This window comes from Alligator mississippiensis, chromosome 13 (genome assembly GCF_030867095.1).
Source record: "Alligator mississippiensis isolate rAllMis1 chromosome 13, rAllMis1, whole genome shotgun sequence".
In the NCBI taxonomy this organism is placed as follows: domain Eukaryota; kingdom Metazoa; phylum Chordata; order Crocodylia; family Alligatoridae; genus Alligator; species Alligator mississippiensis.
In genome coordinates this window covers 49,548,099-49,575,395 of record NC_081836.1, presented here as the reverse complement: position 1 = coordinate 49,575,395, position 27,297 = coordinate 49,548,099, and the positions used below count along the sequence as shown (strand labels likewise).

The 27,297-nt window shown below is 48.9% G+C and overlaps 1 protein-coding gene across 2 annotated transcripts in view; it reads left to right on the top strand.

The window, feature by feature from the left end:
- Nucleotides 1-26,947, top strand: part of ADAP1 (ArfGAP with dual PH domains 1) — a 106,657-nt gene extending 79,710 nt beyond the window's left edge. Inside the window, exons 5-11 of one of the 2 annotated variants that reach the window (XM_014610690.3) lie at nucleotides 980-1,092; nucleotides 6,336-6,482; nucleotides 11,379-11,462; nucleotides 14,779-14,841; nucleotides 18,986-19,057; nucleotides 20,537-20,765; nucleotides 21,638-26,947. In XM_014610690.3, the coding sequence (XP_014466176.1) occupies nucleotides 980-1,092; nucleotides 6,336-6,482; nucleotides 11,379-11,462; nucleotides 14,779-14,841; nucleotides 18,986-19,057; nucleotides 20,537-20,765; nucleotides 21,638-21,666 (737 nt within the window). In that variant the 3' untranslated portion in view covers nucleotides 21,667-26,947. The remainder of the gene's footprint in view (nucleotides 1-979; nucleotides 1,093-6,335; nucleotides 6,483-11,378; nucleotides 11,463-14,778; nucleotides 14,842-18,985; nucleotides 19,058-20,536; nucleotides 20,766-21,637) is intronic. The other variant, XM_019494787.2, reaches the window with a different exon arrangement.
- Nucleotides 26,948-27,297: the final 350 nt, after the last annotated feature.

Genomic DNA, 27,297 nt, shown 5'->3' with positions numbered 1-27,297 from the left:
TCAGTCAATATTTACAGAGATTGTTCTGCAGATGCCTTGTGGTGTGTTTTTTTTAATGCTTTGCAGAATAAGGACAGTGCTTTAACACATCTGTGCTGAGATAAGTGTCACATTCTGGCTATGAAGGCACTGGAAAAGAGCATGAGTGTGCTTAGCTGCAGATAGTTGTGCTGTCTGGGAATTTGCAGTGGGGATTAAAAACAGCTTTTTTCTGATTTTTAATATTAATAATCATCTCAAAAACTATTCCAAGGGGCAAATCTCGTCCTAGCAAAAGGGGGGCTGGGGAAATTCCCTGGGTCCAGGGCAGCTCACGTGGTGAAATCTCCTCTGCGGCCTCACCAGAGTGTCTCCGAATTGCATGAAACAACCCAAGGAGGGAGAAGGTAGTCAGTTCTCTGCAATTCTGCTCCCAAGTCTGTAGAAGTCAATGGAAAAATTATTTAAATTATTTCCCCTGTAAAAAAAAAAAAGCATTTAAAAAGACTTCCATTGATTTCAGAGAGTTTTGCACCTTCCCTGTCTGAGCAGACTGCCAGAGGGCTACGTGCTTGGGGTTTTCTATGATACGGGCAAATATCCCCCGGGATCCGGACCCATCCCCACCTGGTTCTTTAGTACCATCAGCTCTGCTTCCCTTATTCAGACTCCAAAAATGAGTAGGATCCCTGGGATGAGATGCTCTGGCAGGGCATGTATGTTTGGAACAAACTGCAGAGATTTCCCCTCCACCTTTCAGGAGTCCCACACCGCCGGCCAACTCACCGTCTCCACGAATAGCTGTCTTTGAAGCACAAGGTACAAAAGCAGGAGAGAGAGAGAGAGAACAGAGCGAGGCAGGAAGATCTGACGGGAAAGGCCACGTCATGGCCTGTCTGCTTTGTGTCTGGGAGAAATCAGGCAGATGTTCACGTGTTCAGCTCTGCCCTTCCTTGAAGTCTTTTTGGTCTTGATTCTCTGCTGTGTCTTTTGGTTGCAGGTTACAGAGAAGGATTTCTATGGAAGAGAGGGCGCGACAACGGGCAGTTCCTAAGCAGAAAATTTGTCTTATCGGAACGGGAAGGCGCCCTGAAATACTTCAACAAAAACGATGTAAGCATCTGGTGCCAGTGCCTGGTCACGGGAGGTTTGGGTGTGTGGGTGCATCTGTGACTACACACTCTCCACGGCACTGATGTTTGATGAACCCCGAGTCATTTGTTCCTCCATTGTGCAAGGAGCAAAAAGCCAGTTGGACAGAGCGCTGCAGCGACCTACTCTCCTCACCTTTGGGTTTTGAGGGCAAGCCAAGTGTTTTTCTTGACTCCAGCAAGAAAAATGACAAGCTCTCTACGGTGAACTCCTGAGGACGCACCGTGACACTGCTGCGGGAACGGGTGGTTATTAGGCCTGTGCGAGTCGGCAGCGATCCGATCCGGCTTCGGATCTGGCCGCTTCGATCCGATCCGGAGCTCTGGACCGGGTTTCTGCCTCGAGCCGGCCGAAGCTTTGGAGCCACCACAGAGATCCAGCCATAGGGTATAATGGGGAATCAATGAAATCTCTATAACATTGTTGGGTTTTTGTCTGATTTGGATGAAACTTGCAGGGATGGTAGCCTCTGCTGAGAGCATGAACCCTGCCAAATTTCAAGAAGATCGGTGCAGGGGTTTGGGGGGAACTGTACCCCAAAGTCTTGAAAGACAAACTCATGCCACAGCTGTGTGTTACAACACAGGGGGGTCAAAACTGCAGGGGTGCTGGCTCTCACTGAGGCCACAAAGCCTGCCAAGTTTCAAGAAGATCGGTGCAGGGGTTTGGGGGGGACTGTCCCCCAAGCTGTGGACAAGCAAAACTGGTGCCATGGGCGACACTGCGTGTGTTAAGGAGCAGCGGGGTGACAGCTGCAGCGATGGTGGCCCCTGCTGTGACGCCTGCCAGCTGTGGAGGAGATGGGTGCAGGGGGGCTCTGGGGCCTGCACCCCTAGCTGCTGACAGACAAAACTGGTGCCAAGACTGTGCCTGTCTTGGGGCAGTTGATTGTCTGTATTGGGTCTTTCCTCTCCTTAGCCTGGTTTTGTAAGTGCTAATTGATGCTCGTTAAGTCGTTATGTAGTAGCTAGGTCCTGTGTATTGAGCTGGTCCCCCAGTCCCTGGTCCCTGAGTGAATCATGACTGATCAGTAACTGGGAACACAGCAGCTCAGCAGCCAGGCCTGCAGCAGTGTCCCCCCTCCCGCCCCAGGACAGACACCGTCAGTCCCGCAAGCACCCATGGCACCAGTTTTGCTTGTCTGCAGCTTGGGGGGCAGTTCCCCCCAAACCCCTGCACCGATCTTCTTGAAACTTGGCAGACTTTGTGGCCTCAGTAAGAGCTACCACCCCTGCAGTTTTCACACCCCCCTGTGTTGTAACGCCTAGATGTGACGAGAGTTTTGCTTTCATAGAATCCTAGAAGTCGGGTCGGAAGGGACCTTGTAGATCTTCAAGTCCGACCCCCTGCCTGGGCAGGAGGAAAACTGGGCTCAGTTGACCCCAGCCAGGTAGGCATTGAGCTGCTTCTTAAAGCCCCCCAGGGTAGGAGCCAGCACCACCTCCCTTGGAAGTTGGTTCCAGATCCTAGTCACCCTAACTGTGAAGTAGTTCTTACAGATGTCTAATCTAAACCTACTCTCCAACAACTTGTGGCCGTTATTCCTTGTTATCCTGGGGGGCGCTAGGGGAAACAAGGTCTCCCCCAAACCCTTCTGGTCCCCCCTAGTGAGTTTATAGACGGTCACCAGGTCCCCCCTCAGTCTTCTCTTCTGAAGGCTGAACAGGTTCAGGTCTCGTAGCCTCTCATTGTAGGGTCTGCCCTGCTGTCCTCGGATCGTGCAGGTGGCCCTTCTCTGGACCCTCTCAATGTTGTCCACATCCCTCTTGAAGTGGGGTGCCCAGAACTGGACACAGTACTCCAGCTGCGGCCTGACCAGCGTCATGTAGAGGGGGAGGACCACCTCCTTGGCCCTACTCAAGATGCACCTGTGGATGCACGATAGGGTCCGGTTAGCCCTGCCAACCGTGACCTCGCATTGTCGGCCCATGTTCATCTTGGAGTCAGTGATGACTCCAAGATCCCTTTCAGCCTCCGTGCTCTCAAGAAGGGAGTTTCCCATCTTATAAGTGTGCTGCTGGTTACTACTGTCCAAGTGCAGCACCCTGCACTTGTCCGTATTGAAACGCATCCTGTTTTCAAGAATTTGGGGTATGGTTCCCCCCCAAACCCCTGCACCGATCTTCTTGAAAATTGGCAAGATTCATCCTCTCTGCAGAGTCTACCACCTCTGAAAATTTCATCCACATCGGACAAAAAACAACAACGTTATAGATATTTTATTGTTTCCCCATTATACCCTATGGCCAGATCTCCGAGGTGGCTCCGAAGCGCTTCGGGAAGCCAAACAAGGCAGTGCTTTGACCCGGATGTGCTGCTTTGCACCCCAAAGCATCCAAAGCTTTTCCGGATCTGAAGCTCTGTCCGAAGCCTCGCACAGCCCTAGTGGTTATAGGGATGTTTGAAAGCCTCTGACCACCGTGGTCCTGGAGTTGTAAAGTCCAAGACCCCAGAAGGGCAGGCAGTGGCGCGTGCCTGTCGGTGTCCTTGGCTGCTCTATGTTCATTAAACAACATGGCAAACAGTCAGAGAGGAAAATGTATCAGGTTTTTTTATGTCTGTGTCAAGCTAGGAAATATTTGTCTTCTGCTCCGAAGCAGATCTCATCTATTGTAAGTGAAATAGGAAGCCATTCAACGAAAATGGCACGGGTGATGAATGGAGGGAAGCTTTGTCATCGTGCACTCATATGACTGAGAAAGCCGAGGTGCTTTTCTGGACTTTTTATTTCCTTTGAACCCCACAGAGCCTGGCTGTCCTTGTGAATGTCTGATGCTTCTTGAGCTCCAGTCAGTTGGGTAAAGGAGCTGATTTGTTACCGCTCTCTTTGCCTGGCCTTGCCATGATGCTATCTATATACATGTCTGCTCTGGGCCAGATTCTCTTCTGTCTATTAGGAGTATAAGTGGCCTAAGGTAGCATTTTTCAACCCATGGGTCGCAACCCAAAAATGGGTCACAAGAATATATGAAAGAGTCATGAACAAAATTAAAAAATGGAAAAACGCAGGAAGCCGTGGCTTTTCCTTTGCAGGCTGGCAGAGCTCCAGCCAGCCAGGGGCTGCTTGGGCCCTCCCCCACCCCGCACACCCCCTGCCCCACGCACATACGCACATGTTGCCATATGCGTTTTGTTCAAGCAGGCAGGCCAGAGCAATGTGGCTGGCACCTGGCGTGGCAGGCACTTGGATTTGTAGTGATCCCTAGCTCCCTGGAGGGTTCATCTTGTCCCCTGAGAACGGCCGCCTCACAAGAAGACTCCATCTCGCACGTGGATGAGCTTTACATTTACTGCAGAGACTTCCATAGCCAGAGTTGCAGAGTTGTCGAGCACAGTCTTGGATCTTGAAGCCTTATGCTACCTTTTAGTTGTATCCTAGACAGGCCACGGAGAGCTGAAGCTTTGGCTTTTTCCCCCTAGAGGCACTGGGAACAAGTTTTTGTACTTTCTGATTCTAGGTCAGGGATTGGCAACTGCTGACACGCATGCCAGAGCATGGTGCACAAGGCCATGTTCCTCAGCACACCACATTTTCCTCAGCACACCATGGAGCCCAGGCTGCTCGCAGCAGGCAGCCAGGAGGCTGCAAGCAGCCTTGGCTCGATGGCAGGCAACTGCTGCCCAGAGCCCCGGCCAGCTGCAACTGGAAGGCTACAAACAGCCACGCTGCACTCCGCAGCCCCGGCACCGGCTCTGTGGCTGCGGTGGCTGCACACACAACTCCAACACGTGGCCGGGAATGGACCTGAAGGCAGTGCAACCCTGGCCCCATCTCTGCTGTCCCCTCGGAAGCACACATGAAGCTGTTGCTGCCACAGAGCTGGTGCTGGGTGCTGCGGAGTCCAGCCCAGCTGTTTGCAGCCTGCCTGCCTCTGCTGCATCTGCCCAGAGCCTGGGCTGGCTGTGGCAGGCAGCCAGGAGGCTGCATACTGCTGCACTGCGTTCCCCGACCTGAGTTCATGGTGGTGGCAGCTGCATGTGCACCTTGGGATGGACAGCAGGACAGGAACCAGGGCTGTGTTGGCCCAAACCCCTTCCTGCTTGTGCAGCCAGAGGCATGCACACAGCCGCCACCATAGAGTCGGTACCGGGGCTGTGGAGCCTGGGGCGGCTGTTTGCAGCCTCCTGGCTGCCTGACATAGCCAGCCCAGGCTCTGGGCAGCTGCAGCAGGAGATGGGCAGGCTGTGAACAGCTGTGCCAGGCTCCAGAGCCCGGACACCAGCTCCACGGCAGCGGTCCATGCACATGTGCCTCGCAGTGCATGGTGAGGAAGGGTCTGGGGCAGCAAAACCCTGGCCTGTCTCCTGCCATCTGCCCAGAGGCACGTGCGCAGCACTGCCAGCAATAAGGATCTGGTCCCTCGTAGCTCTCTTGCCTCTGGCACACCAAGCCAAGGCATAGGTGGAGGTCGGGGTGTTGTGGGCGCTCCAGCCAAAAAGGTTGCCAACCCCTGTCCTAGGGGGAGTGGACAAGATGCTGCTTCAGGTTATTTCATTGCTCCCTTAAGGCACAGACTAGGCCTGGTCCAAAGTGCGTGTAAAGAGGATGGGTGACCTGTCTGTAGAAACAAGCAGCATAGCAACAAGGGTTTCATTGTTCTTTGCAAGGGAATAATGTTCAATTCTTTGAGGGTAAGGATGAATTGGTCCCAGATGCTTGGGATGCTGAAAACATCCAGGCCTGTTTGGTTAATGGCCTGTACTTTTTGGCTGGCTTAACACAGGTTTTTTGGGGGGAGGGTGTTTGAATATTGCTTGGCCAGACAAAAATACAGGCTGCTTGCTGGATAGGTGAAGAGACCAGTTGGGATCTGAAGTCAGGAGGGTGATTGAAGAGGGTCTCGGAGAAGGGGTTCTTGCAAAAGAAAGGATGCCTGCCTGAAGTCTGTTTCTGTAGCACCTCGTCTTGTCTTGTGAACTGGCCTCATCATCCTTCTTCTGGCACTGAAATTTTCCCGTCTCCTTTTAAAAAAAAATAATATTACACCAACTCTGCTGTATTTTCCAGAACAGCAAAACATGTGCCCAAGCTCCCAGGAGGAAACATTAATCGCGAGCTGTGGAGAAGTTTGCTACGTTATCACCAGGCAGTTTGGGGGCTGGGAGTCATTTTGGCAAACGGCCTTTATAAGGATTGAACTGTGCTAGGGTTTGGAAGGCTCTGCTGCTTCTCAGACATTTACTCACTCAGCTGTGTTTTCCAGGCAAAAGAACCCAAAGCAATTATGAAGATTGAGCATTTAAATGCGACTTTCCAGCCTGCAAAAATAGGGAACCCACATGGACTGCAAATCACTTACTTGAAGGACAACAGCACAAGGAACATCTTTGTCTACCACGAAGACGGCAAGGTGAGAGCTCACAGATACCCCAACGGGCGGTGGCAGGTCCCCGGTGACAGGAGTGCTCCACAGAGCCAGTTAAAACAGCAAGCAAGCCCATTAGCCAGTAGGCACCCTATCTGGTCACAGGCCCGTGGGCTCCTGGCAGCTTTCAGAGCAACTGTGGACAGCGTTGGTCTCTGAGATAGGGAATGTTGCTATATATGTTTTCTTCCTGCCCATGGGCTTCCAGACCCTAAAACCATGCTCATAGTGGGAGTAAAAATCCTCCTTTAATAAATAGAAAGGAAATGTATGGGGCAGAAATGGCAGAGGCCGAGCGGCAGAGAGATGGGAAAAGCAAGCTGATTCTTTTAGGGCTTCCCAAGTATGTAAGTAAGCACGTCAGATGTGTCTGCATCCAGTTGTTTTGCAAATGCCCTTTGCAGTGGTAGCCAGCACTTTGGATTAAAGCATGCATTTTGCTGCAGGAACTTGACATGTAGTAGGGAAACTATGTCTGGAAAACTGGGACAGAGCCATCGAGGGCCCCTTGCATGCAATAGTGCTGTCCAAGTGAAGCAGTGGGTGGCTGCCAGCAGAGTGAATATCTTCTCAACTGAGGGAGAAGGAGCCAGTTGAAATTGTTTTTTCCCTGGAAGCCTCAGCCCCACTCCTGCTAAGCACACGACTGAGAGAATTGCAGTTCCAGTGTTTGACCTCTCGATGAAAGGTGGAGAGGGAGTATTTCAAAAGCCTAGCTTCTCCAACCCAGAGGAAGGAGAAACCCAGAAGGAAAAGAGGCACCGGGGGGACCTTGCTTCCTCTAAGGATTTGAGTCTAATCCAGGAGTCACAACAGGTGGTGGGATCAGACTGAAGGGGACTGAGCTCAGGAGCTCTTTTCATCTCTACCTTGCTTGTGTTCCCTAGGAGTAAAGTGTGTGTGTTTAAGAAATTCCCTTAAGTCTGCATGTCCTTGCTTTACTGCTCCATATGTAGAGCCCAGGGCTCTGACAGCCATGTAGTTCTTGCAGGGAGTATCTAAGGCAATGCAGAAGGCTATGGCACTATTTCCAAAGCCTAAGTAGTTAGACAGCAGGACCCTTCTGTGCTTGAGAAGGGTGTCAGGCGTAGGGAGCATGCTTGAGAGACCTGGGAACAGCAACCGGTTTGTTTCCAGACCCAGCAGTGCATGGGATCCAGCACTTGGATCCCACTGCCGGAGCCAAAGAGCAGGACTTCCACCACAGCAGTTGGATCCAGAGAGCAGGGCTGTACCAAGGAGCCATATTTTCACAGCCTTATTTTCACGATGCAGCTTCCCACTGGATCATAAGGCCAGCCCAGAAGTGGCCATTGAATTGAAGCTGTCATGTTTCCGGATTTACATTCCTTTAGCGTCAAGCTGCCTTCCTCCTTTGGCAGTGCATTACATTAAGCAGTGACTGCCTGTCTGGATAGCGTGCTGGGAGCAGTCGCAGCTGGACAGGCCCAGCAGGGCTTCCTAGCACCAGCCACACCTGCTGGAGAAGGATCAGCTCATCACTTAAACCCTTTCTCACTTTTTGTGCTCTCTCTCCCTCTTTCTCTGCTGAAAGGCCTCAAGGTAGATTTATTCCTTGACTCATCCTCAGACAAAACAGGCCAGTAACACTGCTAGAAAACAACATCCCACTGATTGAACTGGAGAAAAAATGAGCTCTCCTGAGCTGTACAGATTCAGGGAGAGGCAATGCTGAAGAACACGTTTGCCTCCATCCTGTGCAGCAGTGAGTCTGAACAGGGTTTCCATTTAGCTCTGACTCTCCTTGTAGGCACTAATTAGCATGTCAGGTCAGGTTAATCAGTCGAATGAGGAGTTTCTGTTATTCTAATTCTTTTTTTTTTTCCCCTCTTCTGATCTAAGAAAAGAAATACAAGAAAGCAATTGCTGCTCCCCACTGAAAAGGGGCAGGTCTTGCTCCAGGCAGGAAGTGTTGCTTGATGGCATCTGTGTACCTTCTGATTGCTTCAAATACAGTGATTTATTTGTAGAGCTGTATTTCTTTAGCCTAGTGCTCTGACTCAACCCTCCGTGGCCTCCCTATTCTAGCACCTTGCAGTTCATTGCTCATCACAGCAAGGGACTCGATCACAATGAATGGTGCAGAGTGTTTCTGAATCGTGATGAGCTGCTCCAGCAGAGTCACTCCTAAAAGTCCCCCCTCTTGCCCCTTCTACTTGTGATCGCAGTGACAAGACACACTGAGTCCTGTGCGATGGAGTTAGATGTTGGTTCAGCATGGCAAGGCATCACTCGAGTCCTTGTCAGCCAGGTCCCTGACAACGATTTTATTCCAGAAGCTTTCTCGGGAAAGATGTAATGGCTATCATGACTGTTTATGATTTGTTCAATGCTGACGATCCACTTGGGCTTGTGGAGCATGCAAAACAGGGGTGATCCTGCCTCCAGGAGCTGAAAGATGCCTGCAGAGAGAAGAAGCCTGTAGGGGAACTCAGATGAGGAAAAGATTTAGTGTTTTATTAACAGATTTTGTAAAGGATAAGCTCCCTGCAGGAGGCTGGTTTCTGTGCTTCTTCTGAGGACCTGCTGGTGTCTTGTCTGACTCTGGTCCAATTCCATGAACATCCATGGAGTTGCTCCTGCCTTAGGCTAGTGTAAGAAGCATTGGCTGAAAGCTCATGGTTTAATAGCTTCAGAGTTGCTGTGGGGTAGGACGGCACATTGGAAGGGCATGAACGTGAGGCTAGAATCACAAAGTATGGCTGTTCAGGTTCAAGGCAGGAATGAAGCACTACACGGCATCTGAAGCCATTAGGCTCAAGTGGACGTTCCTGTCGATTCCTTTCTTTATAGGGAGGAAACACCAGGACGTAGGGGGACTAGGGAGGCAGCCTTCAACCTTGACCTTATATACAAAAAAATGATGAGCCATTAGGTCGCATTATTTTTAGTTACTTAGTCTGGATCTGTATGATAATCCTTGTTTCTCATAACTTCCAACTCATTTTGTTCATCACTAGCTCAGGCCTTGCTGCCTGTTACTCTTCCTGATAGTGCTCCCCACACCTTGGGAGGCTGGACCTCTTTAGCTATTCCAAATACAAGACCAGAGGTGCCTGTAGACATGTGGGGAGGCTGCGCCATTGCGCTGTAACTACAGCACATCGGGGCAGACTCAATTAATTGAGTCTGCTTGAGTGTGCTAATTAAAGCACCTCCAGCAGCCTCCACAACTTGGTCCTAAAGCACAGAGAAGTGTATCATCCCTAGATGCTGACTTCTGGTTTGATAGGTTTGATAGATTCCTTTTTTATGCTAAAGTGACCTCCACCCGAAAAAATTCGAGGCGTTTATTTTAGGCTGAAGCCTGGCTTATTTAAAGTGTCCCAGATGTTGCAGTAATGAAGTCTTCACATCTTAATGACATGCAGATATTTCAAAACCTTGTGGAGACTCGTGGAGCTGCAGACAGCTGTTTCATATCCCTTCCAGAAGGCTTTCAATTTGTCTGTACCTTTGAACTGTAATCCAGTATTTGAAAGTGCACTGATGCAGGTAATTTGCTCTAAATTAATGTAACATTTCTGAATGAAACTTAAAATGACTGGTGGCAGCACCAGGAATATAGATTGCACCAGAAACAAATCATCTTTCCACATCGTTCCCCTTCTTTCCTTCAGCTTATCTGACAACGGTAGAGAAGGTCAGCCCCTGAGGGATCATGCAGCTGGCCAGGAACTGGGGCGTTATGATTGATACCATACAAGATTATGTAAACCCAGTAGAAATCTTATACTGAGAAATGGGACTCCTCTCAGTTATGTTGCGTGAAAGCTGTTGCGTGTCACTAAAGAGCTAATGAAATACTCTTCCTCAACCTGAATGTTGCATAAGCTTCTTTTATGGTGTCTTTTGGATGGATCGACCTCAAATATGTCTATAGCAAAGCCCATATGGTCCAGTCCCGTGCAATGCTGCCTGTGTTGTCCAGTGCTCATCACTAGGGTAGTATTGCAGAGGGTGGAGAAGAGACGGGGCTTTGTTGCACTGCATAAAAAGGAGGTTTTATATTAAGGATCCTGAACAGGGATATGCCTGTTAATTCTCTCGGACTCTCCGGCTGCTGGACTAGCCGGGAAGAAAGTGAAGAGCGGCAGACTGTGACTTGGGAGATTTGGGTTTTGTTCCTGGATCTGTCAGTGGTCTGCCATGTGCCATTGGGCCTCTCCCACTCTCTGATTTGACTGTGTGTAAGGTAGGGCGAGGGCTACCAATCTCCACCTTAAGGTGCTCTGCCAGTGAGAAGGACTAGTTAAGCATTAGATATTCTCATTAGGAGAGCATGTGCTGCTCATCGTTGCCACAGAGGGACTCCTGCCGATGTTGTGTGATACAAGGCATGGCCTGGGCCAGTGCCACCAACCTGCCCTGTGGTTGTAATGGTATTTATGACAGACCTGGTCTCTTGCACCGATTGCTGCGGGTGAGCAAAGGAAGGAGGTGAAAGCAGCTTCTTTTGGCATATTGGAAACAGAACTTGGAAATGAATGTAATACTGGGGAGCAAATGCCAGCTGTGGATCTGAATGACTTGCTAAATGTTGATCTAATGATTTTTTTACCTCTAGGTCTCAGTTCAGCTGAACCCTTGAGCACGTCCTTGACTTTGGATGTGTATTTCTGCCCACCCCATTTCAGCGAGGCTGGTAGACACCCGCTGCGACTCATCATGACCCAGTATTCAATGAAGCTCAAGTGTACTCGTAAAGTCTAACCTCTGCTCTTGTCTGGCCCCCCCTTTCAGAGCCAGAGCTCAGCTGGGCTGTGTTGCTTGCAACAAAATGGTGGAAGGGACAAATCGTAGCATCATTGCCAGTTGACTGCATATTTACTGACTCCAGCTTCTCTTTTCCGTTGTTAGGAAATAGTGGATTGGTTCAATGCCATCCGTGCAGCACGTTTTCATTACTTACAAGTGGCGTTCCCTGGAGCTAGCGATGTTGATGTGAGTTTTCCTGTTGGTTTTTTTTCCCTAGTCATTTTTAGCATCTCGTTAACAAGCTGGAAAGTCTGGAGAGTACGCGGCCCTTCAGAGTCTGCCTTACAATTACTGTGTTAAATTATTGCACTGGGATTTGGAGCCCAGGTGCACCAGGTGCTAACTACATCTACCCACAGAAACTGGTGTGTGTGTGTTTGTGTCTGTGTGTGTGTACGCATGGGTGTTCAAATGAATGTACATGCATGCACACACATCTTAATCCCTACATGATTATCCGTGTGAGCCAGAGCCTCTTTGTACAACGTGGCTGCTACAGTACTATAAAATAGAGGCAGAGTTTGGAAGAGAAAGCCTGATCTTTTGATCTCTGCCTCTTGTTGGCTTAGATCAAGTATCAGGTTACAATTTGATACAGCCTGTATTGCAAGCCTATATCTGCTTTGTCTGGGAGCTGGAAGAGATAGTCTAGCTATACTGTGCAGGTACAGCCACACTATAGTATAGACTATAATATCAAAAATGAGTTAGATTTCTATTACAAGTGGATTATATTGTAGTTACACTTCTATTACTGTGTCATTATACTGGTTAGCGTGTGTGTCTGTGTGTGTGTTGATAGCTGTAATTCCCACTAATTTATTTAATTGACAAGTTAATTAATCACTCTTATCTCCTTGGTTTCATGCCCGTACAGGGTATATCAGAATGTATATTAAAATGCAGTTACATTATTCACATTGTAATAACTAACAGTTATATTAATTGCTGGTAATTATAGGCACTAAAAGCATAATCAGAGCAAAATTACAGTGTAATTGCAGTACAGTGAAGCCCTTGTCTGACACTTCTTTCCCATCTCAAAGCACTGTGATTCTTTTAATACTGGCTTTCTATTCACCTATACAAAATGCTTAGGAAAATTCACAAGCCTAAACAAAATATATTTGCCCAGCTCTTAGCATTACGATTGATAGTAGAAATCTGTTTCCTACCATCATTGGTGATGCATAAGCAGATAAACTAACAGCATTTTCCCTGCCTATTAAAAAAAAATATTACTTGATGATGCTGGGAACTGCACAGAATTTTGCAATACTGGATTTATGACCTCGGAGTGCCAAACCCGGCCTCATATTTTCAAGCCCGTGGAAATCTCTGTGGACAGTCTTCTTATTTATACTAATGGCTTGAACAGTGGGTGTTACTCGCTCCAAGACTCCTTTCCACTGCCAGAGAGGCACAAAAGAGGCCTAAAGCGAAATGAGAACAGGACTAAGACCCTCAGAAAATAGGTGCAACAGATATTCAGATGTATGTATGCAAGAATTACGGCCATGCCTTTCAAGCCCTTTAAAATGCCCTAAGCGGGCCTGAGCCCTGGTGCGTTGGGGGAAAGGCAGTGCCCCACCAGGAAGGCGATAACATAACGTGCTTTGCTGCCCAGGACACTAAAACCTGCTGCGACGCATCATGACCCAGATGAAGCCCAAGGTGCTGCAGGGTCTTTCTGCTCCAGAGACAGGCTCACTCGAAGCAGCTGGCTGCCAGGCTAAGATGGGGATAGTCTAGATGGCAGCCAACTGGCTGTATGTGCACAGGTTGCTTTTTATATGTTTGATTCAAGGCTTTTGTTAGACAGAACGACACAGTGCAGGAAGATCACTCTGAAAGCTTTGCCATTAATAATGTGTTTTTAAAAAAAAAAGCAGCAGGGGGTGGGGAAGAGGAGAAGTGTTTCATCAGCCCTGTCAGCTCTGTGTGCTGGCAAGTCTCACTTTGCTTTTTAAAGAGCCTTGCAAAGGCACCTGAAACCATCTCACAGCTCGTCTGCACCAAGCATCGTTAAAAATATCACAGGCCCAACCAATTATTAGCAGGACTATCTGTGTGCGGGGCGAGTCTGCAGATCTCCAGAGTAGCAGCAGTGCTTCAAGGCAGGTGGGAGGATAGGGGCTGTCTATCTGTAATGTGGCTGGTTCAAGCCCTGGAGAAGACAGCTGACATTGCTGGCTAATACCTCATGTAGCAGGGGTTCAACTATGAATCTGAGCCCAGTTCCTCAAGTGAGCAATCAAGACCACGTCCCTACCATACCCCCGGGCAGACCAGTCCTTATTCGCTTTAGTAAGTCTGCTGATGTTTGTGGGGCTCCCTTTTGATGTAAGGGTTTATAAGCTTTATGGCCTCAGGTTTACTCAGCCCAAACTCCCGTTCAGATGAAAAGTCATAATCTCCTGCAGGGAGCAAAAGTCAGGAGGCTTTTGCCACCCAGCACAATGGAAGAAGGGTTTGGCCTCAGGATTTCATGATTTGGGCCTGTCAGCAATATCTCTGGCACACTTAATCAGCAAGCTGGGCTGATTGGAGTGCTTTGTTCCTTTTCTAGCCAAGCTGAAGGCTTTGAAAGAAGAACTGCACAGGTTAGGTGTTCAAGAGCTGCCTGGTAAACTGTGGGTGCAGTCTTATTGTATGTGCAAGAAGAAGCAGGGCATGCAGCAAGAGGGCCCATATCCGGACCGTCCTAATGGATGCACCTTATTGCCATTAAAAATATTGTAGAGGCATTGAGGCTTCCTTGGGGCATGTTGTCATGGCCTGATCCAAGGACTGGCCGTGACTGCGAAACCTTCTGTCTGGGCTTATGCAGAGCTGCCTCCCACCTGAAATACACAGGGGTCACTCCAAAAGGGTAAAGAAGAAGGGGAAGGAAGAGCTAACAAGGTATGATGGGATGTAGATGGGACTTATCCACTCCCTGCGGGTGTCAGGGAGCCCAGGATGGGCTCCTGGATGGGAATCCCTGGCTTCAAGTCTGAGTCTGCTGCGTGTGAAGTCAGCAGGAGTCTTGGCACTGCCTTTCATGGGTGCAGGCGTAGGCTCTTGTCTAAAAGTTCAAAGCTAGGGGTCATGGGTTAATCTGTGAAGTCCACATTTAGGCACTTGAGAACCCAATAGTCTCATTAAACTCTTCAAGGGCTATGTGTTCCCAGCACATTTGGAAGTTAGGCACTCCACTATGGCCTTAAGAGCCTATCCTGAGACCCCATTTTGAAAATCTTGCCCCTTGCTCTTCAGGTAAAGGTGAGGGAGGAATAGGAACGAATGCAGTCACTGCCATGAGACCGCTGCTCTAAAGCAGCCTCCCTGTGGGTCTGGTGGCAGCATGCTCTCTTATGGTTTTATCTGATAAGCCCCCACTGAAATAATAACTGGGAGCAGTGACGTGACTGAGCAAACGCCTGCGTGTGTGGCACGTGCCTCCAGCCATTGAATATTCACTAATGTTGCACTTTTCCCTTTCTTATTCTGACCTTTCTAGTTGGTGCCAAAGCTCTCCAGGAACTATCTGAAGGAAGGTTACATGGAGAAGACTGGGCCAAAGGTGGGATGTCATGTATCTTATCTTTTTTTTTTTTTTCATTCATACCAAATGCAAGCATGTTTTGTGTTGTGCTGGGAACGACGTAATGGTTACCCAGTCACTACATATTTTCTACAGCCTGGTGCACTGAACCTCACTGTTCAGGGCTTTGTAACCCCCTCTCCTTGGGGTGGGGAGCTGTGGCAGTGAGGACAGTCACAAGAAGAAAGGAGCCTGTTAAACAGTAAAATCACCTCTTCATATGCAGAAAATCACCTGCATGCAGAGAACCAGCACAGGCACCGCTTAAGTCTATTGAATATAGAAGTCACAGTGGCACATTTCACCGATGCAACACCTAGATCTCTACACACAGCATCAGCACCAGTATAGCTATGCTGATGAGAGGTGGCATTTATCTATCGCTGTCAGTATATGGGTGTGGGCCCTAGCGTGGATGGAGTTACATCAATATACACATTCCTTGTACCTGTACAGAAATAAGGTATCTTGATGTATAGATTTTTATATCAAGATATAAAAATATCTGCTGGGTGGCACGGAGGTGGAAAGGGATCTTGGAGTCCTAGTGGACTCCAAGTTGAACATGAGCCGGCAGTGTGACGAAGCCATCAGAAAAGCCAATGGCACTTTATCGTGCATCAGCAGATGCATGACAAATTGGTCCAGGGAGGTGATACTTCCCCTCTATAGGGCGCTGGTCAGACTGCAGTTGGAGTACTGCATGCAATTCTGGGCGCCACACTTCAAGAAGGATGCGGATAACCTGGAGAGGGTACAGCGAAGGGCAACTCGTATGGTCAAGGGCCTGCAGACCAAGCCCTATGAGGAGAGACTAGAGAAACTGGACCTTTTCAGCCTCCGCAAGAGAAGGTTGAGAGGCGACCTTGTGGCTGCCTATAAGTTCATCACAGGGGCACAGAAGGGAATTGGTGAGGATTTATTCACCAAGGCGCCCCCGGGGGTTACAAGAAACAATGGCCACAAGCTAGCAGAGAGCAGATTTAGACTGGACATTAGGAAGAACTTCTTCACAGTTCGAGTGGCCAAGGTCTGGAACGGGCTCCCAAGGGAGGTGGTGCTCTCCCCTACCCTGGGGGTCTTCAAGAGGAGGTTAGACGAGTATCTAGCTGGGGTCATCTAGACCCAGCACTCTTTCCTGCTTATGCAGGGGGTCGGACTCGATGATCTATTGAGGTCCCTTCCGACCCTAACATCTATGAATAAGATAGCTGCAGATGCCATAGAGGGGCAGGTGAGGGTTGTATCACTGTAACACAGCGGTTCCCAAACTGTGGTCTGCAGACCCCTGGGGCTATGCAAGACATCTCTGGGAGATACATGGGAGAAATTCTGTAGTGGCAGATTTAATTTTCATTATAATAATAATTGGCATTGAAGGGGTTAAAATTTAAAGCGTATGCTGGTAGGGTTATGCAGGCCGCTCGTAAGTCTGGAAGGGGGTACGCAATAAGAAAAAGTTTGGGAACCTCTGCTCTAGCGGTTTTGTTAAATTGGTACAACATTTGTGGGTAGACGGGGTCTCACTAGCCAGTTGCTGCGTGTTGTGCTTGGGCCTGGGCAGCAGCAGCGTAAGTCAGCCACATGTGCATAGTGTAATGTGGTATTCATTAAAATAATAGCAGCTGCTCTGTGCTCTTGTGCCTGTCTGACTTCAGAGCTGCAGAGCATCTCCTTATATAGCCTGACAGATCTTGGGAACTTCCCACCTTCCTTCCTCCTCTCCCGCGCACACACACACACACACACACACGCACGCGCACACGCGCACACACACACACACACACACACAAAAGCTGGGAGCTGGGTTCATCTTTTCAGACTCAGGAGCTTGTATTTAACAGTGTAGAATTCAGTTTCTTACTGTCTTTTAAATTCATGTTCCAGGGGAGAGCGATGAGAGATTGTAGTTGATGGAACAGAAAGAAGCATTTTGGAAACCCAGGCCAGATAAATTGCTGGGGTCATTTTGCTTCATTCAGATAGTGATTTTTGCGAACAGTCCTTTCAGGAATTGCATGCCCATCATTTGCTTGACTGTGGAGCAGGGCCAGAGAGTTTTATAAGATGCACCGTTTGTAAAATGGAGTAGATCACAGCCCTCACCCCAATTAGTTAATGCAGATCAGAGATATGCCGAGACTGCAGATCCCGGTGTGCAGCACTGCAGCTCGTTCCACCCACCATGCTGAGATCTGCAGGGCTCAGCTCTGTATTAAAGACCAGGCTGGCCAGAGTGAGCATGCGTTGGGCAGCCCCATTGTGGGAGCAGGTGCTGGAAATGTGAGCACTGGCCAGCTGTCTTTAGCATCAGCACCAGGCATCACAGTGCTCTGCAAGTCGCTGAGCAGTGAGGCTTTGCCAACAGTATTTAGTGTAGAAATGCCCTTTTCTTAATTTCTAGGAGAGAACTGGGAAACCTCACAATGCTTTCCAGAGCAAACCAGTCCTTGTGGACACTTAGACCTGGGATAGTAATGAAGTACCTGGACCAGTTAGATTTGAGCACCCACCGATTATGAGACTCCGAATATTCAAACCAGTGGGAATCAGCTGCTGAGTTAACAGATCCATGAAAATGAATGAGACCAGCTGCCAGGCTCATTGCAGGGCCTGAACTTGAGACTCCTATTCTGGGCCAGCAAGGTGCTGTCGGTGCCACAGGGACAGCACTCTCCTCTTAGAAGGCAGGAAGCAATTTGTGTCATTCTCCAGGAGTCCTTTTGGCTGTTAGAGGACAGATTAGCAAGACTAGATTGACAGAGCAGAGGGAGAATGGCTGACAGTCGAGCATGTTGGACGGAAGGAAGTAGAAGTGTAAAGGTGACCTGGAAGTGGGGGGAAAATGAGTCTTTTGCATCTTTTGGAGGTGAAGAAGACGGCTTGAAAAGGGTTTGTATTCCCCCCACCCTCCCAATATCCAAAACAGGATTTTGGGGAATTCCACTTATTGGATCACAATTAATAACGTGGATTCTTCCTGCATCTGTTGCAGTCCGGGCTGAAGCAGCCTGTCTCTTCCTTTTTCACATCCTTGTGACAAGTATTTAACAGAATTCACAGATTTGTTAGAATCTGACAGGCCGTGCCACAAGTGCTTCTGCTTTGGCCTTGAACTTAAACCTCTGGGTTGTCAACCATGCACCTTAGCACCTAGGCCACCCCAATCCTCAGGTTGTAGCTTTTCCCTCCTCCCTGGCTCTGACTAGACCATCACATCCAGACCACTTTCCCTCCCAACCACGCGCCGCCTTAGGACCTGCGCCACCCCAGCCCTCAGGTTGTAGCCGCACACAGTGAAAAACCAGGGGCAAGGGCTCCTTATTGGTTGAACTGCAGATTGTAGCTGCACCAAAAACACACCTGTGCTAGCAGAGCTTCTCTTTGTCATTGGAACACGTCCCAGGGGTTCATACACTTTAACATACATAGGTTTCAATTTTTTTCTGAATCAAAATACTGTATGTGCTGATAAATAACTGCAAATCATGGCCCTAAAAGACCATGAGAGGGAGGATGCCAGGACAGGACGTAGTGCCAAGCTATCAAGGCACAAGCCGAAGCTGGGAGTGCTGTAGTTGAAACAGAAGTGGATCCTGAAACATTTGATTGAGCAGCTCATCAGTTCACCCTCTCTTTCACTCCAGGCTAAGACTCCCATTAAAAGACACGGTCCTATTTGTTATACTGGCAAGCTTTGCAAGCTACCCACCCCTGGGCAGTAATACCTTCTCTGCCGGTACTGAGCTTTCTAACCTAACTCAGCATAGTGCTACTTTGAATGACACTGGGTGATTCTACACATTCATGAATGCACCGTAGTTACTGTGCATTAGGTTTAGTACTTGGATAACCAAGTACTAAATCAATGCTCAGTAACTTATGCTACTGCGCAGCAGCACCAGTGCGTGGGTTTTTCAGGCCACCTAATACTACTGCACAGTAGTGTATTAGCATGGGTTTTGCCTGGCACACTATTGCACAGTGTTATTAGGCTACTGCACAGTTAAAGTCTCATGGGGATGCACACACTGATGCCCTGTAAACTCCCATGACATCTCTCCTTAGAGATGAGCCGTATTTACTTTCCTCTCTGTTTAACAATTACTTCTTGACCCTTTAGCAAACAGAAGGCTTCAAGAAGCGATGGTTCACTATGGACGACCGGCGGCTGATGTATTTCAAAGATCCTCTGGTAAGATGTCCGACTGCTCCTGCAAAGAATAGCCTTGGGCAGAGTTCACTTTCATTGCAGGGAAAGAGAGGATATGTAGTTCCTCCCAGGGAGCACAACCCCAGTTAACCATGTCCAGCGCACAACAGCCTGTTTCCCCATTCTTCCCGGCCATGTCTATGAGCCCCCATTGGGACTTACCCAAGTCAGGCACTTTTCAGTCTTTGTTACATCAGACTTTGCCTTGCCCTTGCCTTTTGTCCCCTTCTCTGTGCGCAGTCACCTCAATGGTGGGTTGCACAAAGCATCCCAGGGGAGTCGGTTGCTCAGTTCAGAAGGGACTCGGTGCTTCACTTTTCAAAACCCCAGCCTAAAACCTGATGAGCATTGCTGTCATATTCACACGGTCAGTCAGTATAACCACATGACTTCTCTTGTATCTTCTGGAGCAAGTAGAGGGGCAAAGCTACAAAGGGCTCAGTGGGAACCACTGAAAAGCACTGTAAAGGCATCAATCCTTGCTACATGCCTAGGGAGTACCTGTGAAGATGTTATCCCCACAAAGGGCTGAGCTTGACCTCGTTTCAATGGAGTTGCTCCTTGTTCATTCCCAGGGTTGAGAAGCAGGCCTTGAAAAGATACAAGGAATGAGCTCTGTGCCTTATATCATGCCAGTGGCAGAGCTGCTGCCAGTCTCACCCTCTCCATACCAGCCCACCTACCATTTTCTCTTTGTCTCGACTGACATGTTCTTTGAGAGATTCATAGTCCTTCAACCAGGCATCCAGGCAGTGTTGCGTTTCCATTATATGGTGCAAAGATTACATACATGCAGGCATATGCACTTAGTCAGACACTCAGGGCGACTTGTAAATCTTCCTGCCTGAAAAAATAGCAGGCTCAAGACATTGGAAAAATGGCAGGGAAAATGTCAAGTTAGGAATATGTCAAGAATACCGGAAGAATTTGTGTAGTGCACCTTTGAGAAGTCATTGTGCCACTGGGCGCAGTCCCTAAATGATGTGACTAGGATAACTGCATTGAACGCAAGGAGGCAGCGAACTCCAAAGCCAGGGGCGCCGTGCTGTTTTGCATTCGCTGAAGATCTGCTTCACAGTCTCGGGTCTGCTACTTATTAACCAGGAGTTTGTGGGGAAGAGGTTAGAAGTGGGAGATGTAAGCTTCCGCAGCAGGGCTCCTTCTTCGAAGGAGGTGGAGACACGCAATGTGTCTGGATTTTGAACACCCTCAGGTTGCAGCCCAGGTGTTTGGCTTGGTGCATTAAGTTACAAGTGATTTAAAAAAAATCACCATAGCAAATTCATAATATTTGGTAGGGGGGGTCTAACCTCAGAAGTTGATTTCACACACACTTCTTTCCTTTGATGTGGCAGGCAGAACAGTATTACCACGCACTGAATGACCCACATTCCCCAGCTCACCTTGAAAAGGAGCTATGTTTTGCAAGTGCTCTGAAGTCATTTATTTGTCATTTTGCAGGATGCCTTTGCTAGAGGGGAAGTTTTTATTGGAAGCAAGGAAAACAGCTACAAGGTCCTTGAAGGACTCCCACCATCCACCCAGGGAAATCACTGGCAGCACGGAATAACGATCGTGACCCCAGACAGAAAATTTCTCTTTGCTTGCGAGACAGAAAATGATCAGCTAGAATGGATTACAACTTTTCAGAAAGTTATCAGCAGGCCAATGCTGCCTCAGGAATACGCAGGTGAGTCCTCTCACCAGGCTGACGGCCTTGGCAGACACAGTCCTTCACATTAGAGAAAAGGGAGACAGCAGAGATGGGGAGCCTCGCGCCTCATCCTCAAACCCAGCCTGCATAAGGCAGCTTCCTTGGGGGCTGTCACTTCTGTGCCCATACCCCATCCTTCTGTCTCCTTAGGTAAGTGGACTGCAAACTCTTTAGACCAGGGTTGTCTCTTGCTCTGTGAGTGTTCAGTGACCCCCACCGAGTGATCTCTAATAATAATAATAGCCACTCTCACCTGAATTGGTACAATCAACAGCAGCGTTGGCAGCTGATTGATGGGACATGGGAGAGAACATGTCCGTGTCTCTCCTGGAGGGGACCTACCAGGCCAGAATGGAGACCCATGAGCAGGGAGCTCTGTCGTGCTTTTCCTGCTCTTCATGTCTGCCTCTGGCACCTCTCATGCACATTGGAGACGGAGCTTATAAATGACTGTCCATGGGAGCCTCGCTTACGATGGGGCTTACCCCTGTCATGGGGTCTTGTCTGCCCTGGGAAATACAATCATGCTTACAGTCAGTGTTGAGCAGTAGAGCCGACCGACAGGATCCTGGCAGGTTCATGCCGACAAACACAACTCACGTCCAGCATCGTGTCAGCTAGTGCCAAAGTTTTGCCACAACCTGCTGACACCATGGGAAGTGTGACTTGTTCTTGTCTAAGCATCACGTCATGAACTTGGTCCTTTCTGGTCGTGTTTCTAACTGGACAATACTGGACCAGCCATTGGTAACACTCACTCCAGGCTGGACCAGGTTGGGGATTGGATTGCAAAGGATGGCATTGTCGCTTGTTCTAACACGAGCTCTCTTGTTGGCTTTTTATTTCAGTGGAAGCCCATTTCAAGCATAAACCTTAGACAGGACTGTCTGGGCGGACCTAAGGAACGAGATTCTGTTTACAACACAACGTGGTTTTATTTGAAATGTAAAAATTAATAATAATAATAATTACAAGCCGCCATTCACCTAATCATGTTGGAAGTCAAGAAGGGAGCACTTCACGGCAGAAGCAATGGAGAAGCTGCTGAGCCATAGGAAAGCGAGTTTGACACTTGTCTAGGTAGGCACAGCCGGGCTTGTTTTCAACCCTGCTCGGTGCTCCTCCGTAGACGACATCTCCGCGTGCAACCATTTTGTGTATCTCACTACATTAGGTAAGGAATTACCACAAAGACTGAGCATGTTGTCAATATAGTAGACTCTGAACAATGTGCAGCAGGATGCCCCTTGGTCTGTGCTAACCTGTAATAACACAACCTGTCCTCTCTGGTCCGGGAAGGCCTTGTTCAATGAGTTTGGATGTACTCCGTAAGTAGTATTTTCACAGGGTGGCAACAAATGACTTAACATTCACAATATACCCTAGAGGTGTGAGGTTTGTCCACCTGGAAACGTGGTCGATGGCTAGGAAGTGGTAAAACCTAAAAGGTTTTCTGTGAAAAAATGAAACTTAGAAAATGAAATGTGATGCAAGGAAAGAAAGCTCTTTTTATATCCTCTGTAGAAACCTTCTTAAGCTACCATTTCAACAACCAGTTAGACTAATGGTGGCTGGGTTTTGTTGGCTTGACTTTCACCTCCTGCAAAGTTCCAGTAGTTCAGACGTGAGATAGATACATGATTTGATCCTAGTTTTGGATCTGAACTTTCCCAGAATTTGGGGCCATCTGGACCAGTTATTGTCCTGAGGGCAAACTGGTGAAGTCCTGATCCAAATCCAAATTCCCTTCGAATTCACATCTGGTGCTTCGCTCTGCATCTTTGGTGTCAGCACGCTTAGTCTTTGGCATTTCTGCTCCCTATGGGCTAGTGGATTTGAATCCGGCAGGCTTTTCTTGAAGCTCTCGCTGTCCTGAGTCTCCTCAACAACACGTTTTCTCGTATCGCAAAGGACTGGGGATTTTCAGAAACTGTGAAGTCCTAAGCGACTACAGAGCAGAAGCTTAAACACAGAGGAAAAAGACATTATCTTTTAGTGCAGGGAAGGATGAATTATAAAGAGTAGGGGTCAGCGTGACGCATCAGAAAGCAGTATTACACATTCTGCTGGTGTTGGCTGGTACTAATGCCTTAAAAAGTAAGGCACCTGAATATGACTCTTAAAGTGTTGAACATAAGGCTCCCAGTCATAAATTTCCTCGGTATTATGGCACATGGACAGTATATACTAGACAGTCTCCCAAATGCATCCTTTTTCATGTTGTTTCATGCTTCAGGTTGATGGTAAGGAAACAGTTTGCCAAGAAACCATCTCAATGCCAAAGCGTAGGGTAGGCGTCTTCTCAGCCCTGTGGTGGCTCCTGGCTGCGTAGGGTGTCGTTCTGTACGAGGACCCCTCACCGACTCCAGGAACACTTGCCCCAGGCCCCTGCAGTGCACTTCGGAGGGAAGATCTGTACCCAGACCTGGGACATGACCCGTGACTAATTTGATTTGCATCCCTTTTGACTCTACTGGGTGGGCAAGGGATGCAGGACTAGGAGAGCATTTAGGACATACAGCGTGAATCTGTACAGAGGCCCAACATCCCTGAAGCCAGTTCACTCCTTCACACAATTCCTTCGGTGTTGCTAGTGTCATAACCTGCTAACGGTCTCTCAGCGTTTCTTTCGAGATGGAAGGGCTGAGCTGAATAAGCTACTAGCTAAAAGCAAAGGGCTGTACCCATTGCAGTGCCAGCCAGATGTCTTTACAATGTACAGTAAAAGCACGCGACTGCCATGACTTGAAGAAAACTGCATGTGCACTTTGTAGGGAGCTCGCACAAAGTGGAATTTGAAATGGTTCCAGCTTACGTCGTCTTGTGATGTGTAGATGTTGCTAATGACTGATTCTCAACATGTCATACAGGTGAGGTCCAAATAATTTAATGTAGGCGAACGCCATGCCTTGTAAGCAATGATAACTTGTACAGCAGGGGAGTGTGTGGCAGTGGGAGGGAGGAGTGGTTCCAGCAATCAGAGTTGTTGGCCTCATTAACTGCTCACCAAAGTGCACACCCAAGAAGTGCCCATTACTGACAAAGGAATGTCGATGCAGGGAAAGCCCGGCCTTTTCCCACGCAGCACGTCCAGCTGGGGCCAGGGGGGACAGGCCCATCAGGAATGACAGTGACAGCAGGCTGGGGTTTTAGCTGTATGCAGTGGACAGGGAGAATCCGGCACTGACTCAGACACTAACCAGACACAAAAATCAAAGCCCCGTATGCACAAACACTGCTGCTCCTGAGACCACTCCTAATTATAGTGCATAGCCTTCCCGTTTGGTCACAGAGAGAACGCGGCATGAAAACGGAGGTCGAGCAGTCTTCTCCCAGCATTGTCATTTCCACAGCAGGGCGAGGGGCAGCACCGTATTAGTGACACCTATCCCCCACCCCTCCCAAGCCTATGAGGCTCCCAGTGACCATATTCCAGGCCCAGGGGCTTTTGTACCCTCTCCACTCAGCCTTGTTCAGGGATCCCCTTTCTTTATTTGCCCCTCCCCGCCAGTTCAGACACCCAGCCTGTGGGTTTTGGGACCAATTACATCCTCTGCAGAGGGCTTCAGTACACTGTCACTGTTGCACAGGCCTCCAGGGTTGCACAATGCAAGTGTGCTCAGCCTTATTACATGGTAGAGGAAGGAACCGTGGTGCATGCAGGGGAGGGAAGGACAGCATTGCAAAATGGATCCAGAGGGACTCCCTTGTGGTGCGGGCCAGGTGTGCGGAGATGCTCTTCTGTTGCCACTGCTTAGACTCCTAGAAAAACAGGGCTGGAAGGGTCTTCGGGAGATCATCTACTCCAACCTCCTGCTCAAGGGAGGATCATCGCGATCCAAACTGCCCTGTTCTTACAAACATCAGGGAGATCGTCAGCTACTACTACCGGGCACAATGCCCCGAACGTAAGAAGTACCCTTTAATGTGCAGCAGATAAAGCTGTGTCCTGCCTACCCGGCACTTGGTTCTTCTGCCTTTGTTCAGCTCCAGAGGCAGGGATTTGGGCACGCACTCTGCTTTTCACAGCACCCAGTCCAGAAACAGGCCCTTGGACCAGGGTGTGAGGGGAGGAGGGGGGATCCCAGCCTGGAAGATCCAGCTCTTGTACTAACGCAAGCCGCTTAGTGTCAATGGAAAGGCTTGGTTGCCATGTCCGGGTTTCACAGAAGATGGATGATAGGAAGGGAGGGAGAAGGAGGGAGTTCTTGTGGGGCCATTGGCACGGGCTCAGTCGGGCGTTAACCCGGTCTCCAGATCTGTAAGGAAGGCGTGATCCAGGCCGAGGACCTTCACTCATTCCAGCCAAATTGTCACTGAAGTGGTTGCACTCTCGCCGCAGCCTGAAGAGGAAGCTGGGCCGGGGTGAGGGTGAAGCCAAGGAAGAGCGGAGAGCGAGGGTGAGGTGTGCTTTGCTTTTGACTCATACCCCAGCTTTCTTCAGTCCACTCCAACCTGCCAAACTGCTCCCTTTGTCTCTTCCTCTTCCCTGGCTCTGACTAGACCATCACATCCAGACCACTTTCCCTCCCAACCATGCACCACCTTAGGACTTGAGCCACCCCAGCCCCCAGGTTGTAGCCGCACACACTGAAAAACCAGGCGCAAGGGCTCCTTATTGGTTGAACTGCAGATCGTAGCTGCACCAAAAACGCACCTGTGCTAGCAGAGTTTCTCTTTGTCATTGAAACACATCCCAGGGGTTAACATATGTAGGGTTCAATTTTTTTCTGAATCAAAATACTGTATGTGCTGATAAATAACTGCAAACTGTGGCCCTAAAAGACCATGAGAGGGAGGATGCCAGGACAGGACGTAGTGCCAAACTATCAAGGCACAAGCCGAAGCTGGGAGTGCTGTAGTTGGAACAGAAGTGGATCCTGAAACATTTGACTGAGCAGCTCATCAGTTCACCCTCTCTTTGACTCCAGGCTAAGACTCCCATTAAAAGACACGGTCCTATTTGTTATACTGGCACAGACCAGTGCTGCAGGAACAGGCTTTTGGTGCATAATCTCTTTAGGGCAGGGCTATGTCATGTGCATGCCAGACACGGTAGGTGGGTCACAGGACCTACCCAATCCTTCCTGTGGAGCACAAACTGCCTGGCCCCCAGCGCCCGGGGAGAAAGTGAGGCACAACATATGCACTCCAGCTGTCCTCTGCTTTTAGTGCCTCTTGGGGCCACGTCTATTGGAGTGAGCTGGTGCAGGCAGTTATACAGGACGCTGGCCCCGAAACAAAGCTTGAAACAGTCTCTCCCTCCCCATGCCCACCCCCAACACACAAACCACATAGCTGAAGATTAAGCCCAGGAAAACACTCTCACCCCTGGCCCAACTTCCTCTTCAGGCTGCGGCGAGAGTGCAAGCACATCAGTGACACTTTGGCTGGAATGAGTGACTGGCGTTGGCCTGGATCACACTTTCCTTGCAGATCTGGAGGCAGGGTTAATGCCCGACCGAGCCCGTGCCAATGGCCCCACGAGAATGACTCCTGTGAAGACTTAGAGGACCCAAGGACGCATGTCGTGTGCCACAACAGTTTGTTGCAACAGATTTGCATTAGTTAGTGGTTGCCCCATTAGTTTCAGGGCAGGAACCCTGGGAGGTTTATTTTATGATACTTCATATTATGCCAAGAGGTGATTTGGTTTAGTATTAGGGGGTCAGGAGATTTGAGCTTTCCTGTTCATTTATACCGATGGGCCGGGCATTTGTTAGCACCTCCAGGCATTATACCCACTCATGCTTCTGCAGCCCCTGGGCCAATGTTATATTTGCTTGCCTCCACAAACTGGTTGTTGCACTTTTCCCTCTGTAATCCTCCTTTTTTTTTTTTGATTTTGCCAAAGCTGCTTAAAGTGACATTTGAACATGGTGCGATTCATGCAACAAAAGAAAACGGTGGGTGAGGAAAGTCGAAATGGCCGGATGGATAGTAGTGCTGTACATAACCGATGCTGAATTTTTACCTGAAGTAATTCAAGGTGCCCACGTAAATAATGGAACAATACGCTGACGTGTCCAATGCATTTCTTAAGTTAGTGTTTGTAAAATGAAATCCATCTTGTCAGTTGTATACATTTGTTATGTCACTGGTAAGAAAATGATGGTACTAAATGTCATTCAAACCAATAAATTATTATGTCAAATCAATGGAACAAGCGTGCTGGTAAGTCTGTGGCACAAACCAAGTGACATGAAGGATGCAGGTCGAGTGAGACCTGTCCACTGCCCGCCTAGCGTTGCTAACACACCCAGTGTTTGCAGAATTAAAGGAAACTATTCCTGTGCTGCCTCCTACAGCATTCATAACTGACTTCACTTGGGCAAAACTAGTGTTTGCTTACGAAACCTGCCCCCGCTCCTCTACCCAGTCTCAGAGCAGGATGAGCTGCTAAATTTGCTAGCTAGGCAGCAGTGTGAGGCTGAAAACCCTGATAACAAGTACGTGGGGAGACGCATCCCCACAATCTCAGGCCTTGTGTCAGTTTTCTTCCACTGTG